Source organism: Podarcis raffonei, chromosome 8, assembly GCF_027172205.1.
Source record: "Podarcis raffonei isolate rPodRaf1 chromosome 8, rPodRaf1.pri, whole genome shotgun sequence".
NCBI lineage: Eukaryota > Metazoa > Chordata > Lepidosauria > Squamata > Lacertidae > Podarcis > Podarcis raffonei.
In genome coordinates this window covers 91,702,552-91,721,443 of record NC_070609.1, presented here as the reverse complement: position 1 = coordinate 91,721,443, position 18,892 = coordinate 91,702,552, and the positions used below count along the sequence as shown (strand labels likewise).

The 18,892-nt window shown below is 42.6% G+C and overlaps 1 protein-coding gene across 3 annotated transcripts; it reads right to left on the bottom strand.

Annotated features, from left to right (window-relative positions):
- Window positions 1-42: 42 nt before the first annotated feature.
- On the bottom strand, window positions 43-17,586 carry VDAC3 (voltage dependent anion channel 3). Of its 3 annotated transcripts, none has more exons than XM_053401611.1 (10): window positions 17,490-17,586; window positions 10,090-10,213; window positions 9,120-9,191; window positions 7,938-7,987; window positions 4,748-4,900; window positions 3,929-3,981; window positions 3,389-3,616; window positions 2,352-2,502; window positions 969-1,026; window positions 43-569 (listed from the first exon to the last, which is right to left on the bottom strand). In XM_053401611.1, exons 2-10 carry the CDS (start codon window positions 10,118-10,120, stop codon window positions 478-480), a joined length of 888 nt encoding a protein of 295 aa, XP_053257586.1. In that variant the 5' UTR covers window positions 10,121-10,213; window positions 17,490-17,586; the 3' UTR covers window positions 43-477. The 3 variants fall into 3 exon arrangements, with proteins under 3 accessions (XP_053257586.1, XP_053257587.1, XP_053257588.1); XM_053401612.1 differs by lacking the exon at window positions 17,490-17,586 and adding an exon at window positions 12,960-14,489; XM_053401613.1 differs by lacking the exon at window positions 10,090-10,213 and having other exon boundaries at window positions 17,490-17,585.
- Between the last annotated feature and the right edge of the window lie 1,306 nt (window positions 17,587-18,892).

Sequence of the window (18,892 nt, the reverse complement as noted above, 5' to 3'; positions counted from 1 at the left end):
TTTTTAGCTGCGTGCTAAAAGAGACAGTAACCATACAAGGAGTAACTTCCAAATGTGATTTTGATTTATTTCCACTTTGATGCAAAACCAAAGCTTTCACTACAGCACAGAGACCAGTTATACAAAAGGTCGTGAGGTGCAGGACATGCAGGATGTGATGTAGGAACACAGAAGGATGGGAGATTATTTCCTTTCACCAGATGCTATGCTGTCTTCTGAGGAACACATTTTAAAGAAACTGAGGAACTGAACTGAAATGTAGCACAACCATTACAACTTCCATGCATGCCTTCAAGTATTGCCCTTCATGGTAGGTTTGCACTCTCCAGACTTCAAATGTTGGGGGTTACAACAATTCTTTGGAAGAATATCAAGTTCACACTTTTTGAAGTTTCACGGAAGAGTTTAAGGCCAGAACATGTGGGGTTTTCTCCTTCATCTTCCAAATAAAGATCTAATACTTCATTAAAACCTACATTAAGCTTCGAGCTCAAATCCCAGCCCAATTTTATGGCCGCCAGTACTGAAATTCTTGCCATCAATCAGAGCAGAGAGAGTCAACTTCACACCTGGGAGAAACACAGTGCCATTATTAAGAGAATACAGCAGACTATCAACCAGTAAGGGAGAACAGGGGGGAAAGTCAGAAGAGAAGACTCGCAGCTGAGAGAACCAGCATGTGCTAGATCTCAAGGTAATTCTTTGGTAAGACTCCCATGCACTGAGGTTTCTCAGGCAAGTTGTTCTCTCTAGACACAAACTGGCTACATTAGCTTCCCTTTGTGGCAGGATTTACTCAAGGCATAATCCAAAAATAAGGTGGCGCATACTGTTCTTTACAGGGTTCTTTACCCACTACCCCATGATGCCCTGGAAGTATCACTGGAATTTTCTAACTCATTTTGTCCTACAGCCAAGATGCAAGCACAATTAAGCTATGCATTCAATACATTCAACAGTTTACATACCAGGTCGTAAGGTCTGAGAGTAGCCAAGTCCAATGAGGCTGGCATTATTGACTTTGGCCTAGAAAGAAAAAAGGAACATACAACAGCGTTACCAGTTTTTACTTGCTTTCCTGAGAAAGTTTATGAAGAGTCAGCAGTCTTCTAGAACTAGATCCATCAGCAAAGAGGTGGAAGACGCTGGTAGTTATATGTTGGCAACTGCTTTCTGAGCATAAAAAGTCCCTCCTTCACCAGTCTGGGTAAAGGAATGGTGCCCACAGTAGTGGAAACACTAATGTTATTGCCCTTAAGCATCAATGTAGTCAAAATCCGTTCTCCTGTGTGTCACGAAGAGGAAATGATCACATGCAATATAGTCAACATTACCCAGAAGGAAGGAAGATTGGATGTTAAACAAAACTTAGGGTAAAGGGTAAAGGGACCCCTGACCATTAGGTCCAGTCGTGACTGACTCTGGGGTTGCGGCGCTCATCTCACTTTACTGGCCGAGGGAGCCGGCGTACAGCTTCCGGGTCATGTGGCCAGCATGACTAAGCTGCTTCTGGCAAACCAGAGCAGCGCACGGAAACGCCGTTTACCTTCCCGCCAGAGCGGCACCTATTTATCTACTTGCACTTTGACGTGCTTTTGAATTGCTAGGTGGGCAGGAGCAGGGACTGAGCAACGGGAGTTCACCCTGTCACAGGGATTCGAACTGCCCACCTTCTGATCAGCAAGCCCTAGGCTCTGTAGTTTAACCCACAGCGCCTCCTGTGTCCCTAAAAAAATCCTCAAAAAAATCCTCAAAAATACAAAAGGCTTCATTCTTAGTAAGATGATAAACCTAAGCCCTCAACCTACAGGTGGAATACTGCTCCATATAAAACAGTACCCTGCATGCAGAAAGGCTACGTTCAAACCCTTCTCCCAGAGGACATATTCTATATGTAGGAAATTCAATAAGAGCACTCACTCCACCTGAAGTTGGACCTGGATGAAGACTTATCTACCAAATGAGATCTCGATACAGTACGTAGGATTGATACCACTGCCAAATACACCAAAAATCTAACAAATAGTGAAAGTCTTCCTACTCCCTAAGTTGATTCTACACAAACAATTCACAGCTAGCATAAAACAAACAAGTGAATTTGTTTTTATAAGACATTAGTCCATACTGAAACTTTCACTTGACAACTCGTATCACTGAAATTGTTCCATATAGGGTTCATACTAGAATCACAAGGAAAAGGTTAACATAAAACTTCTGCTATTGTTAAGACTGCTCCAAAGACATCTGAGGCATAAAGCCAAGAGGCAAGGAAAATGGGACAGTGCTATACAATTAACTTGAAATTATCAGCACACATGTATAACATACTGGGAAGATGGCAAAATTCTTACCGAGACAGAAGCTTTATCATCCAACTGGTACTTGGTGGCAATACCAAACCGAGTGTTATTACTGCCAGCGGTCCAAGCAAGACTGACAGATGTTTCAATGTTGTTATTAACCTTCTGATAGATGGAGCCACCAAATTCAGTGCCATCATTCCTATTTTTTAAGAGAGCAAATGAAGATTTCATTTTGCCTTTATAGAAGTTTTTCAAACAATTGCAAATATTTGCCCTTATTCTCTTTACCTCTACCCCAGCCTTACGCTAGCTTGTATTGATTTTCTGTTTTTCTAGTCCGTCCCCACCCCACCCTGCTTTTAGGGCTAAGAGTGGCTGACAACAATTTTGAATAAAATGGTTAAACCCATATATATTCCCTTCTTGTCCTGACATTTTCCCTACTAGACTAGAGGTTCTGTAGCTAAAGTTAGACTTAGGTTAATATATGAAGATGCACCAATTATCAGCTGGAATAGGGAAAGATCTGAAATAGTGACAAGCATAGAAATGATATTTTTTCCCCAGCTGGATTGCGAGGGAAGCACTTTCTGATATGAAGCAGAAATGTTCCTTTCTAAACTGCACTCTGGATGCAAGAGCAAGTGAATGGAGATTGGAAGGAGTCATTTCCCATCCAGATCTCCTTAGCTTCAGCATGTGCCTTCATGATGGAATGTACACTGCTCCATGCAAATTAACTGCCCCGGTGCTAGCATAATGTGAGAGAACCAAAAGTAATTCAACTGTGCAGTCATTTCCTTTTTAATGAGTTCCTGGATCCTGGCAAATGCCCTAGAAATCTACGGACTAAGAATTGTGCTCTTTCTGGGAAAGAACCATAGGTGGTCAGCAAAGACTTGGTTTGCAACCTTCAAGACTGAAGGCAAAGGTCACCTTCAATACAACCTCAAATTTAATCCCTTTCATATATACATATCGCCTGTCTTAGCAGAAAGCTGATATTGCATATTTTATTGATTATGTTTTATTATGTTTTCTGGTTTCTGTACATTCTGGCCTCCTGACCACAAAGAAATACTTACACATTTGTGTGCAGCTGGAAGTCTGCTGCCTTATATCCCAATGCAAAGTTATTCTGTGAAAGTTTGGACTTGGCTGTGTCGAAAGCCATCTGATACCCAGCAAGCCAACCTTCATAGCCCAGAACAGCCCAGCCATGGATGGTTGGTCCAGCGAGGTCAATGTCAACATTACAACCTAGGTTTAGATACTCCCGTTTATAGGATGTCTTCAACTTTCCACTCTTCTTCCTGGGAAGGTGTAAGAACAGGGAATCAAGTTTAATCCCATCTATAACCTCTAGTAGGCATTTCTTACAAACCCATACATTTAGCAGAAAACTGGGCATGAATTACCCCTGCGTGCTACCTCATGTTACATAATTGATTCAGTGTCACTGTCAATATTTCAATACATTCATTTAAAGACAGCCTTAAGCAAAAGAATAGGAAAGCACCTCCTATGTGAGCTAGCAGCTCCAGTACAACAGTCTGCAAGTGGTACCATCACCTATGAGGAAAGCACCCAGCTAAAAGTAGCCCTCTGGAGGGATGAATACTTACCCTGTGTTTGGTACAAACATGGTTTCAAGGGTCAGCTTCAGTCCCTCAGCCAGCTGAAGTGAAAAAAGAAAAATATAGTACTCGTCTTTAATTACTTAATAAGTGGTATTTTCTTCCTGCTTTAACTGCTTCTACTTAGCATTTCTACTTAGCATTTCTTGTTCTTTGTAAATTATGGTAGTCTGCAGCACAGAAAAATGAAAAAAAAAGTATGATGGAAATCCTAGAGAATCAAAAGTTTTCAAATGTTACAGTCTTTGAAAACCAGGCTATTATACATTACCTCATTATTTAGTGCCACCTGTGATAAAATGGAAGGTTCCCAAATTACATATAACTCAAAAGATCTCACACTTTTTGCCTCAAATACCTAACTAGCAGCCCAAGTACTTGTTGTTTCTGCATATGTGAATTCATTGACATACTAATTATATTTCTTGGATTGAAACTCAAGAACTCACAAAAGCACATCTAGGCATCAATTTTTGATAGATTATAAAGCAGCCTCACCATTTTACGGTCAAGGTATATTCAGAACACCAATTTTCCCTACCTTCAGAGGTAAGGTGGCTGATAAATGGTGAGAGGACCTTTTCAGCAATGGTGTCTATCTTTAGGTATAGTCTGTAGATATCTCCAGATATAATCTACATTACATTACTACCAACCACTAACTTCAGAATACCTCACCCCCACTTAAAAAACTCCCCACAACATAGAAAAAGCTATTTTACACAACTCATTCTTTTCCCATAAGCCTTTGTTTAATTTCTTCTAGTTTACCTGCTATGCTGAAGTCATGATTCCATTTCCTCTTACCTTATTCTCCATGGACAGTTCTGTCCCCAAGGTGTTGTCAGTGTTCCATTTCTGAGTGAACGTAAGTCCATAGTCCTTGAACTTATATTTGGTCTCTAGGCTGCCTGAGGCTTTGCCTGTGTCTGTGTTGGAGGAACCAGTGGTGATAAATTCCTGTAAACATACCACATTTGAATTACAATGCAATCATGTTTTAAAATGAATATGCAATTCCAGCAAATCATGCAAGCTTTAGTTCCGCCTGCACAATATGCTTTATAATCACCCTGTAACATTTATTCACATCTGCACTGGATTTCATGGTCCTACCACATCTAACTTCTCCTTTCTGATGTCTGGAACCAACAATTTAGCAACAAACGCTTCATAAGGTACAAAAAATTACAATATATTGGGTGCTAGACACAGCCACCAGAATGTTCACTGAAGGGCTCTCTGATAATAGTTTCAATCTTTCCTGATCAATATCCTGCCCTACTTCCAAATATTCTTTTAAGTAATCAGTTTGTGTGCATAAAAGAATTACACATTTGGAATCTTAATACACGGCAACAGAAGTTGTGTTACATGAGGCTAATACTTCTTTTCTTCAATAGTGTTGAAAGACTCATACTGCAACTGCTCCATCGACCATCTTAATGGAGCTTGCAGACCACCATTTGAGAACCTATGGTCTAGGTCATTATTGTTTGTTTGTTTGTTTATTTATTTAAAAGCATCTATAAACCACTTATTTTTAAAATGAGCCTTGCATATCAGGCTATATATGTTACTATTCAACAAAAAACCCTTCTAGTCAGCTTGCCTACAGTATGCCTTTGTTGGCTATTTAGAGCCTAAGAGGCACACACAGACACCTATAAGCTTTTGTGGCCACCTAAAGCTTATTTTTATGTGCCACAGGAATCAGGCAAGTAGCTGATGATCAGGGTTATAAATAGCCAACTGCCTAACCTAAAGTTATGAGTCTGTGGGCACAGCCCATCTTTTTAAGTTATTTTTGTACAGTGATTAGCTTCTTGGTGCTAGATGCTAATGTTGCCTTAGATACTGTACAATTTCACACACATACAAGTGCCTGACAACAACTTACAAGCTAATGAGGAAGAGAAGCAATTGGAAAAAAGAAAACGGGAAGGCAAATTTAGTTCAGAAACATGGTTCAGCTTCAACACAGATTTTCCCTGGCTTAAGAAGGATATGATATCTTGGGTAACTTTGTGTGTGTGTGTGTGTGTGTGTGTTCGTAGTGGCCAGTTAAAAATAATTCCTAGATCCTCTTTAAAAAGGTTGAGCTGGCGCCAGTGGAGGAGAAACATTTCATTTAACTTTCTTTGTTTGCTGAGTGGGGAGAAAAGAAAGAATCTTGCAGTCATATGATCAGACCAGGATTTTCCTGGCAGCTGCAACAAGATCTGAGTGGGGAAAGCAAGAATGCACACAACATATGTTACTTTTCATCTTACAACTGTCATATGTGATGGTTGCTTAGACCCCCCATATGTCTGGAGTGCCAAGCTCCACTTAATCTGAGCCAATCCCCAAATTCTGCTTTTGACGTGACATTTCAGCTCAGCACATACATGTGAAGTTATAGGTCTTCATGACGTCAGACAGATCAAAAAGGAAGGCCACAGCAGCATAGAGGCCTTCTAGCTTTACATGATTTTGTTGAAACACATGATGGCCAGGAACGTAACCCCTGCATAAGATGCAAGTTACCTGTACTGTGCAGTTTGCAGAAATAAATTTTCTGAAACAATTGAGAAGAACTAGAATACTAATGGTCAAAGGGGTGGCGCATGACAACCAACAAACACCTTGGGAAGGAATAGAGCTCCAAGGAGGGCAATGAAGTGCCACACATCACACTAAAAAGTCTTTCCAAGATCCCTGCACTTAAGAGCCTTCAGGAGATGCTGCTCACAAATCTTCAGCAATATGGATATGCATAAGAAGTCCTGTCATTATAAATATACAAACTGCTGCAACTTCCAGGACCACCCTCTTTTCATATACAGAGGTACCTCTAGATACGAACGGGATCTGTTCCGGAGCCCCGTTCGCATCTAGAAGCAAATGTAACTAGTGACGGCACGACTGCGCAAGCCACTTTTCGCCGCTTCTGCGCATGACGTCATTTTGAGCGTCTGCGCATGCACAAGTGGCGAAACCCATAAGTAACGCACTCTGTTACTTCCGGGTTGCCGCGGAGCACAACTCGAACGCAACCAAGCAAACACACACACACACACACACAGAGCGTTTAGGATTCCAAGAGGACGTTTTTTAAAAAGCTTAAGTCCTGCTGCAAGGTGAGCAGGGATGCTACTGGCTGGATGGGGAGCTCTCCATGAGCCACCAGTTCCTCACCAACTACTTCAGAGATTTAGTCACCAAGTGATACTACTCAGAAATACTAACTTCTAAATTTGAGGCTATCAAAAATAGCATGCCTGTGATCACACTGCTGTCTCCAATTCTTTTGACAGTTCAAGTGCAAATGCTACTGATGTATGGAGCTGTACACAATGCAACATTTAGTGTCTGGTTAACCACATTTACGGGACGCGTAACCCTTTACCTTTAACCACATTTACTTAGCCATTAGAATGGATTAGGAATGGCAGTGGGTCATGGTCCAAGTACACAAACCTGAAGGAGAGATATATAACAAGAAAGCAAATACGTGGTTCTCTTACCAGCTGAATAAACATCCAAAAATCAGTGTTGCATGTAAAAGGGAGAAGTCACATTAGAAGTTAGCATCTTTAATAAGTCAGTAAAGGTGAACCAATCCAAGTATCCATACTGCCACTTCCACTTGCAGAGTCAGATTGTTTAAGCCATAGTTCTAGCTCTAAACTCCTTCAAATGATTACCTCTCCCACTACAGCTATTCTGAACATGGCAGACAACTGGACAGGTCATTTGTCACCAGTCCAAATCCTTTCTTCACAGTTTACTAACAGCTGCTCTATGAGATGTCAAGCACTCAGGAGTCAAGCCTCAAAACACTAAAGCTAATACTGCATGGAGGGGTCCTAAGTATAACCTTCAGGACACCCCAAACATACAGGAGAAGCAGAATGTTAGGTGTGTACATTGACTCTGCCAATGCTGTAAAGGTAATATTAGTGCTCCACAAACTCTCCTGTTGCAACAATAATTCAAAGTACTCATTACTTACCACTCCGCTGGAAGACTTGGTCTTCAACTCTAGCTTGACCATTCCAAACCCTGAAATTGCCAAAACATTAGTTTCTTATTTATACCACAATAAATGAATGAGAAACAAAGCCCAAGAAGTAACAAACTGGGTGCATCTGCCTTTAAAAGGTGCTTGTGATGAGCACCAATAAAGAGAGAGGCCAGCTTAGCTCTAATGGAAACTCTAGGAATCACTTGACAGAGACCCACAGATTTTGGCAGGCACTGGCAACATCTGGTTGACTGAACAACTCTGATTCAGGGAACTAATGGCTTCCCATCTCTTTAGAAGGGTCCTGTTGGGTCAGATCTAGCACTCAACTACCACAGCAGCCAAACAGATGCCTATGGAAAGGCCATAAACAGGATGTGAGTACATGTTCACTTTTTGGAATTGTGCTAAGATTTGGACATTTTGGGTGCATTTTAAGTACAGTACCTCCAAAGAACAGCTCAAAGACAATCAACAAACCCCTTTAAACTCAGGGAAACTGATATGGGGCTCACCTATGTTATGCCACACTTCATATTCTCAAAATTCCACTAAAGTTGCAGCGTTGCTGCAGAGATAATCCCAGAGCTGAATATGCAAGCCATTATGTGGTGCAGAGCCCGCTTTAATAAGCCTAAAGTGAGCCAATAGGAGGTTCCATGCCAGTTTGTGAAATCTGCAATCACCATAGAATGGAGGCCCTCATCCATCTTGAGAGATTATGGACAAAGTCAGATGAGGAGAGTCAGAAAGCAGAAGACTGAAATGCAAGTGTTGCAGGCACCAGCTCAAAACCAATTGATTCATCTGAGAATTTAAGAGATGGGCTTTCCTTCCTGCTAGTGCTAGTTTTTAGCTAGTTGTGTTGCATTTTTTGAGAAAATGAATATACACTTTAAATAAAACATAGCATTTAAATAAAACAAGCATTAACTAAAACATCAAGGGATGAAAGCAAGGCCATCAATCCAATAAAAACTCTTAAGGATGGATGACAGATTGATAGAGTGAAGAAGGATAGAGAAACTAGGCAAAGGAGCAAGAACACTTCAAAGCTGTGAACAAAAATATGCCATTCTTAACACATCTGAAGACCTTTAGCAACAGATTTCCAAAATATTTAGAGAATATATGCATAATGCTAGCATTTGTGGCAATGGTCCTGCTTACCATATCCTTTGTTGAATACATCCCTGGCAGATTTCCCCAGGTCACAGTAGGATGGTGGGATAGCCATGGGGTCTGGAAGAAGCAAAAAAACCAGTACATATTTGGAAATAAATGAGCATGTATGAACACCATTCTCAGCAATTTCTTGCCACTACCTTACATGTCACATATGATGAAGAACCATGAGTCTATTCATAAATCTTCCTTTCCGACTATCAAGAATTTTTTCGAGGGCAAAGAAATAATCCAAAATTTGATAAAAAGATTTAATAGTTTGAGTTCAATAACGTATTTATTCCATGGCACTGTCTGCTAAGCCAACAACTTCTTTCTCTTGTGTATGGTTCCAAGAGCAACAGAATGGCTCCTTTGTATCAACAGCTTCCTCATCAACCTTAAAAGCCTTTGATCCAAAATTCATATTGGCTCCCCCCACCCCACTGCCACCCACAGAAAATTGCCAGGCTTGTGGGAAGTGACAAGTCTTTTTACAGCAAGGCCAAACTCCACTAAAGATACTTGCTGCTTGATTACTTGGGGAAGTAGTTTCGTTGCATTATTCCCAACTCCATGTACTGGAAAACCTTGTCTTAAGGAAATAAATTTAATGGTAAAAACTAAATTGTCTGTTGACTCTGCCCTATGAGGTGTTGACCTATTGGGCTGTACAGAGAACCTTATGCATAGCTATCTTGCTACTCTCACGCTTCTATTTCCATTTCCCCCCTAAAGCATAGCAGGAGTTCTTCTGAACTTTGCTGAAGAAGAAATCTATTCTTGGCACATTCCTCTCCAATGTCACCTTCAGGAAGATAGCAGCGGTCAAAACGCAGAACTGCTTTGCAAGTCTGACATGTGGGATATCAGCAAGCCAGCTTTGTGCTGCTGGATAACATAACTCTTGCTTTTAAACACATCATCTTAGTATTAAGGTTCTTTAATATCTGAACTTCCATATACGTATAGATACCTGGGGGTCTAGCAGGACCACAGCTGAACATGGTTGCAGACTTCTTATTTCACAATTTAGCTCCTAAATCATTTACTTCTCAACGTGAACCTACAGGACTCTCCTCTAGCTCTTTGATATACACCTGTCAAATATGGGGGGGAAATGCATGCATCATTAAAGATCAAAGCTATCACTTATAATACCTGCAACCACTACTTTTATACTCACTGTAATGCAATGTTTATTCCAAACCTTCAAGGACAGCATGACAGGCAAACTTTTAAAAAAATACACATTAATTAATATCACTACTCTACTAGGTTTGACCCCTGAAGGGAAGGAGCCGCTTCATATAAGTCCAGAGGTATGAAAAGCATGTATGTGCAATATGTGGGGGATAGGGACAGGGAGATAGTATATGTGGGCATGTGCACTGGGAAACTGTTTACTACTGGCTTCTCAAATGTACACATAAGTTATACATAACATTCACATACGACAGGTCTACTTGAAGAGACCCTTACCTTACTATACATCAGACCAACCTTTCCCTTGGAAAAGGGAATATGACACCTATGATTATCATTATCAAACGCCTGCCAGCTATAGAGGCTCCAAGCCTCCTGCTTGGGGGAAAAGGGAGTATCTGTATGCAGTCAGCTCTTGTAATTACTGGCAGCAGTGCATTCTGAATTCAGCCATTCAATTCCTAATCCAGCTCTTCAGTTCATTCAGGTGAGTCAATTCTTTCTATAAAGTAGATTCACTAAAAAGCATGGATCCAACCTAAGCCTGACCATTCTCTGTGTCTAATTCTTTCAATAATAAATCATGGTTCCAAGCTTTCCTCAAGTCCAATTAACATTGATTCTGGAGGTATTTCAAATCAGCCTCCCCATTTTATGCAGAATGTGTTAATCTGGACTCTCCAAGTGGAGATGGCTTTTTATTTTATGTTTGTCTGCTTGCTTCCTATATGCCTCTCAAAGTATTTTTACCCCCCTTCAATTTCTTCTCCCTTTTGCTTTCACATATAATTTGTGCCCTATTCCCACCCCCCAAGTACAGGCAATTTCTTCCATCCCTCCTCCCTGCTCCTTGTACATTCACTTCCTCCTATACCAGCTACCCTCTCTATTCCCAGTTTATTATGACTTTTAGAGCTGCTGCTTGCATCTGTCCCCTGTGAGAGGGGGTGGACTGCAGTGCTAACACTGATCTGGAAGTGGGCTAGTTCTTCTTCTTTGGCGATCACTCGTAGCCGAGTAAGATTGTCTTCCATGAACACAGTTTTAACAATGAGGCCCTAAGTGACTGTGGAGGCCAATTCTGGATCCACACGTCTTTTCACAGTGGGGACATTGGTTTCCGGGGGGGGGGGGTTATCATGGAGAGAGTTTGCCAAGCGTGCCTTCCTCTTAGCACATTTCTCCCTTACGTCCTGAGTTCGAGTGTCTTCAAAGCCCATGACACCTTTGGTAAAGGCTGTTCTCCAACTGGAGCGCTCGCAGGCCAGTGTTTCCCAGTTGTCAGTGTTTATACTACATTTTTTTATATTTGCCTTGAGACAGTCTTTAAACTTCTTTTGTTGACCACCAGCATTACACTTTCCATTTTTAAGTTCGGAATAGAGTAGTTGCTTTGGAAGACAATCATCAGGCATCCGCACATGACCAGTCCAACGAAGCTGATGTTGAAGAATCATTGCTTCAACACTGGTGATCTTTGCTTCTTCCAGTGGGCTAGTGCCCAGTGGTGGTCCCCAGTCCTCAGTTTCAGAAATTATGATCTATACTAATTGGCGCCTATAAAAAACCCTTGTCAACTGAATGCAAGGCAGGAAAAAGAAAATGTCTGAAGACATGTATACTCCCAAGAAAGACAAAGCTACCAATCACCAGTTTTCTTTTTCCTAACCCTTCCTTTTCTGGTGAAATTCTGTACTGTGCATCCATCATTTCAGCCTAATATAATGTTTTACCACCAAGCGAAGCCAGCCCAATGAAAGATACCGACCTACTGTGTGCCATCCATGTACATTGTAGTATTGCACTTTAGGAATATTTTAGATAAGAACAATTTGTATTGTTGTAGACAGAATAGTTTTCAAAGGTAGCATTAGAATCAATAATTATTATTTTGTTCTTTTCTTTTTGCTCTTCCCAATATTTTTTTTTAAAAATTCACAATACAATAAAATTGTATTCAGAAACATTAAAAATAGCGCCAATAATAATAGTAATCATCATCATCATAAAGTTTATTTACATCTTGGCTTCTTCCACCCCCTGCCTCAAATAAGAGATTGTATTTTTAAGGAAATTAAATTGTAACATATTTAGCATTATTGATCTGCAGTGTTGCAGTTTTGAGACTAAGAGATCAGTGGAGAGAAAACCAGAGAACTAATTTATTGGCTTTTATAAACATATTGTTTCATTCATGATTATTTTTTTTAAGTTTTCAAATTGAAGCCGACTCTGCTTCAATTAATGTGCTATTTCTAACAGGTTCCCCAATTGGTTAATTTTCAGCTGAACCAGAAGAGAAGGCAAAAGAGTTATTGTAAGAAAGCAGTACTGAGTTATGCGGGGGCTTTGTGCTCCAACCAATCCTTGGGACTACCACCTGCCAGGGTCTGTACAGACTTAACGTCCATCAGGTGTAGTGCCCAGCCAGCCTGTATTGATTCACATCTCAGCCATTTCTGTATGTGCCAATGCCACATACTGAATGAAACATGGACTGGATTTTCATATTCCAAAACTGCAATTGTTGTGCAGCTTTTCAAGAAGTTGCAGTCAAATGCCAGGCATTCAGACATCAAATCATTCCAAGTTCAGTGCTGGCACCAACATATCCAGCATATTTAGTGTGTGGCTACTCACCTGGCTGCATAGCACGACTATAAGAAGCTCAAAGGCTACTTCTGTCATCCCCAGCCAGCATGGCTATGCTGTCTGGAGTTGATGGAAGTTGTAGTCCAAAATGTCTAACAGGCAACAGGCTGACGAAGGCTGAGCTAAGACCTGCCTGTTTACAGTTCTCATACAACAGGGTTTAAAGTAAGCACTCAAAACCACCCACCCACTTCTCCAGTCTATCCTGGGTGTAAAAAAATTGCTTCCTTGAGACAGTGACAAAATTCACTTTGATATCTATAACTATGATAAGGTAATATTGGCCTCTCCTGGGAAATCTGCCTGCCCATCCAATGCTCCTATTATCTTTGCCACTCAAAACGTTTCCTATAGCTCTAAACCAACTTCCTTGTTAGTGATAACATTTTAAAAGCTTGGCATTTCAGAAAGAAACCAAAGCAGCATGAGTTTAACCATACTATCCTTTCATTTTCAGCAGCAGCAGCTCCCTCTTTGGAGTTGCTCTGCAAGGAATCACAATTAGAATGACCATGAAGAAGAGAGGTAAGCACGTGTGGATGAACCTGGGCACACACGACTGCAAGAATAGATATATACACTTGAGCAAGATTGAGAGGTGCTACTGAATGCAGTCCACCTGCAGATTTACAATAGTCCTGGAAGCCAAAAGAGCCGGGCAACTCCTATGTCCACCCAATACAATCATTGTGGGGTTACTACAAATTTCAGGAGGTATCACAGACACACACAAAAAGCCCTATGGCCACAGCACTTATTGTGGAATTATCAGTATGGAACTTCCCACCCTTAGTTCTGCATCAGAATAGTAGTATTTTTGTTTAAAATAAAATGCCCAATTGCTGAGATTCCAAGCAATTCCACTGACATTTTCACGAATGTGACACCTCAGGAGATTTCACAAAAGTTGTATGTCTATCTACAACTCTCATGCTTCCATTTAATGATGGATGAATAGGAATTCTGTATATGCTCTAATTCAGTTATTGCCAGGACTTAAGCTTGCAAAGATTTACTTTTGAGTCCAGTTAAACATTGCTCTCTCTTACATCCATAACTTACCAGCATGTCTGTCAGACATAGATAGTGGAGGCCTTGCTTAAAATTCTTGCTCAGCCTCAAAGCTCTTTGGATAACCATCCCCCTCCAAATGAGGGGACAGTACAAGCTATCCTGAGCTCTTTGAAAGAGATCAAAGCAGAAAATACCATGCATGTACAAATGAGCATCACCATCTCAAGACTCTCTCTGTGCAGATTTTAAAATCTATGTTTTTCAGAGGAAGGCCAACACATTTTTAAACCAAGCCACTGAATTCCAATAAGCCTACTAACAGCTGCTGACACCATGCAAGTACAAACCACCTTTAACTGTGGTTTTATTGTCACATATTCCCTTTTGCTGTTACCCAAAAGCAGAGTTAGAAACGCAGATATGTAAACTAATTGCCAAATGGCACCTTAAACCTGGGTTACGGTCGCCACAACAGAATATCTAAGCACTATCCTTATTTCTATACTGCTTTACATTTTAAAGGAAAAAAAAACCCTTAATGATATACAACACATTAAAACATCAAATAAAACAATCCAGAATAAAACAAATTTAAGCCTGAAAGAAAATATTTCAGATTCTTCTCTAAGTGACATTTTGCTTTCCACATATTTATTTACCTACTTAATTTATAGAGCTGCCCCATAGCAGAAGTACTTTAGGAAGCCAGTGTGGGGTAGTGCTTAGAGTGTCGGACTAGGACCTGGGAGATCAGGGTTCAAATCCCTACTCAGTCATGAAGCTCACTGAGTGAACATGGAGTCAGTCACAGTCTCTTAATTTACCTCAAAGAGTCATAGTAGGGATTAATTGGGGGTGGGGGGAAACCATGTACTCCTTGGAGGAAAAGGTGGGAGATAAATGCAATAACTAAGTTATTCTGCCTACCTGCTTAAGAAAGCTGGAAGGGCCAGCCAGATGGAGATGTCAGTTGCCACCTGGCATTCAAAGATCTCCATGTGGTCACAATTGGACCTGCACAGTTCGCAAAATGCACCTGATGCCTGGCTAATTTTGAACACTGCTCAAAAGAAGAGGAAGAAACCATAATAGCTTGTGCTTTGCACAGCAAAGGTCCTAGGTTCAATTTCTTGGTATCTCCATTTAAACAAAAAAGGAGGATCAGGAAGCAGGTGATGTTAAGCACTGGAGAGTTGCTACCAGTCAGAGGAGACCATGATGAGCTACACCAGGCTCCCATCACCCCTTGCTATGGGCCATGCTGGCTAGGGCTGATGGGACTTTCAGTCCAGCAACATCCGGAGGCCACTACATTGGCTAACCCTGAACTAGACTGATAAACAACCCGATCCCACACAAAGCAATTTCACACATTCCCATAGTTCACCTGTCAATAAACTGCATGTAGAATTATTAATTGCATCTTTATCACCCCACCATCACTACTTGTTCTCTAAACAGTGTTCAAAATTAGCCAGGCGCCAGACTACTGGCCACTTGTGACCAAGTGAAGCTGCTTGGGCACTGCCAGGATGGTGCCTGACATCACCACCATCTGGAAGTGCATACCTGGGAATCTTGGGGTCTTAACTGTTTTCACACACTAATGCCACATCTTGCAGAATTCTATCAGTTACATTTTATCTGCACAATCAGAATGAATTTCAGGAACCAATATGCTTTTTCTGTGCAGCCTGAGAAGGAGCAGTGAACAATGTTATAGTGAATTGTTGCTTGTCTTCACTTACCCCAACCCACAGTTCACAGTTGTGAATAATATTCTTATGTTACGAATGGTCTGTTACCATTATGAAAAACAGGTTGGAATAGGCTACAGCTGCTGTATTTCAAAAAGTGAAAATCCGGACACACAAAAAATACCACTTTTGAGCTATTTTTTTGGGAGATCAGCAAAAACGACACTGCTGACATGGCTTACCATACATCTGGATTCTCCCAGACATTTTGCTGATTTCCGCTGGGACAGTGCTTCCAACTACAGTAGTCCAGGAAATTCTGGACGTATGGCAACCCTAGAATATGTGGGCTGTCCCTGGATAAAGTGACTTTTCTTCTTTAAGCTCTCAAAGTTCTTAACCTAGCTCAGGCTTCCTCAACCTCGGCCCTCCAGGTGTTTTTGGCCTACAACTCCCATGATCCCTAGCTAGCAAGACCAGTGGTCAGGGATGATGGGAAATGTAGTCTCAAAAAATATCTGGAGGGCCGAGGCTGAGGAAGCCTGACCTGGCTCAAAGTTGTCATCTGTTAGCCAGATGTTTAACTGATAATCAATCATGATCAATCCATCATTTGAAAAATAAAGACTTTAGAACAGTCTTGCCCCAAAATGGAAACCAGATGTTCTGTTCTGGTGGCTATAACCTTGGTTTAATGAGCCATTTGGTGCCTAGCTTATATATCTGAGTTTCTGACACTACCTCTAAAGAGCTTGAGATGGCAGACAAGCCTGCACGCTTTAACCTGACAACAACCCTGTGAAGCAGCCTATGCAGAGAGATGGGGGGTGGGGGTGGGAATCCCCAAAGCCATCCAGTGAGCAGAGATTTGAACCTCAAAGTTTTTTTCTCTGGAACGCACTTGCAGAATAAAAATTTGCTGGCACCACACCAATTTTTTTATCGATGAGAAATACATTGGAAAGCACGATTAGCAGTGCCCTCGGTATCTTGACACTTGACAGTCTTGATCTCATACTGAAACTATTCATATTCCGCAAGTAATTTTTTTAGAAAGAAGAAGAAGAAGAGTAGTAGTTTGGATTTGATATCCCGCTTTATCACTATCCGAAGGAGCATCAAAGCGGCTCACATTCTCCTTTCCCTTCCTCCCCCACAACAAACACTCTGTGAGGTGAGTGGGGCTGAGAGACTTCAGAGAAGTGTGACTGGCCCAAGGTCACCCAGCAGCTGCATGTGGAGGAGCAGAGACGCGAACCCGGTTCCCCAGATTACGAATCTACCGCTCTTAACCACTACACCACACACAAAATACTTTGATGCCATAATATATCATACTACACTGAAATGTTCAGATGTTGCCCTTGAACCTTCCCGCCCCGCCTGCCAGCTTCTCCCTTTGGGTTCTGCTGCCTCAATTTCTTCATTGGTGTTTATTCTGCTCATTTTGTATGCCGAAGATCGCAGGGCGCTTCACACCGCCAAATACATAAGACGCCGCCGCCGCCCCCTCCCCCCTTGCGAGCGCGGCCTTGGCAACAGCCCTCAGGCGGCGGGCGGGAGGGCAGGCGGGCGGGGGCCTGGAGGCCGCCCTCAGAGGAGCCCCTCGCTGGGCAGCCCGGGAGGGCGGCGGCGGCGGCGAGGGGGCAGCGCTTCCCCACAGGCCCTCGGCGCCCCAGGCCAAGCCGGGCCCTCTCCACGCCCTCCGCCCGAAGCCTCAGGCGGCCCCGCTCGCCGTTGCGAGGGCGTCGCCGGGCTCCTCCAGCCGCGAGCCGCCTTCCCTCGCCCGCCTTCCCTCGCCGCGCACCTCAAGGGCCGCCGCCGCTCAGCCCGCCGCTGCCGCCTCCGCCTCCTCCGTCAGTCCGTGCCTCCTTGTCAAGCTGAAGGTCTCCGTCTCCGCGCACTGCGCAGGCGTAACGCTCGGGGCCCGGCTCTGGCCCCGCCCCCTTGCCGGAGCTTGCGTCTCAAGGCGCAGGCGCGGCACCAGCCTTTGCCCCGCCTCTCTTTCTCTCGCGTCATCTCTGCGCAAGCGCACAGATTCCTTCCGAGGCGCAAGGTGGGGATCCCTGGCCGCCTGCTGTTCGCGGAATCGCCGAAGGGGGAGGGACCCGCGGGTCATCTAGTCCAACCCCCTGCGAGGCAGGAAACGTTGGCTCCACGTGGGGCTCGAACCCACAACCAGGAGATTAAGAGTCTCACGCTCCACAGACTGGGCTGCCCCCGTTTTTTGTTTTTGATTTTCAGTTACAAATAAATTAGAGATAAAAAAGGAGAACAGTAAAGATAATACCAACAATAACAACATTTGTTCATTTATTCCTGCTCTGCTTTGTCTCGTTTCTTAACCAATTACTGAGTCACAAGAGAACTGTTGTTCTATGACTTCTAAGCTTAGGAGTTTTTGGTGAGTTACTTTGTCCAAAAAATTTGAGAGTCTGTGTACAGTGTCCACTGGATCACCTTTATACACATGTTGACACTCTTAAAAAGCTCAAGTTAACAAGACATAGTAAACTCTTACAGAAGTTATACTAGTTTTTCTTCTATATGCTTGGTAGTTCTATCTTTAACAATACTTTACACCAGTTTTCTTGGAACAGACATTAAATTAACCAACCAACCAACCTGTAATTTCCAGCAAAAAGCTCCTGGATTGCTTTTTTAAAATGGTGTTCCCTTGACTGCTTTCCAGTCCTCAGAGATGGAGGCTGTTCTTAGCAACAGGTTAAATATTTTTGTTAGGACTTCCGGGTCAGCGCCATCGATTAATGGCGGATTCCCTCTGAGTCTCGGAGGGACTAGCTCCGTGGGATCGGGTCTTGCCGCTGCGGCGAAGCGGGGACCCTTTAAAAATCACAGGCGGGGGAAGCCTGTGAACGTGGGGACTCGGCGGGCACCATTTGCTCACCCCCAATCTGCAAAAGAACCCCTTTAGGGGCTCCGGAGCGGGACGGGAGCAGCACGGTGCTGAGAGTCGACTGCTTCTTCCGCGGAGCGAAGCCGCACAGCCGTGATCGGAGAGCGCTGACTTTTTCCTGGGACAATTGGATTTCAAAGTAACTACTCGTGAGTAGGACCAAAAATTGGATTTAAAAGGACTAAAATAAGCTAATTTGAGACCGAAGCGGGAAGGTATAAACAGGAAGTCTGCCTTCCTTTCTTGTAAATAGATCAAAGCAAAGAGACTGTAAAGCGGAAGCCTGGAAAGAC

What these genes read in the sequence shown, in the direction of transcription:
- VDAC3 (XM_053401611.1), bottom strand. Translation starts at nt 10,120, where the DNA reads ATGTTCAGCTGTGGTCCTGCTAGACCCCCAG. An exon ending in TGGTCCTGCTAGACCCCCAG is followed by an intron (nt 9,192 to 10,089) that starts GTATCTATACGT and finishes TGCTTCTTCCAG; the next exon opens with ACCCCATGGCTATCCCACCA. An exon ending in CCAAGTCTTCCAGCGGAGTG is followed by an intron (nt 4,901 to 7,937) that starts GTAAGTAATGAG and finishes GTATGTTTACAG; the next exon opens with GAATTTATCACCACTGGTTC.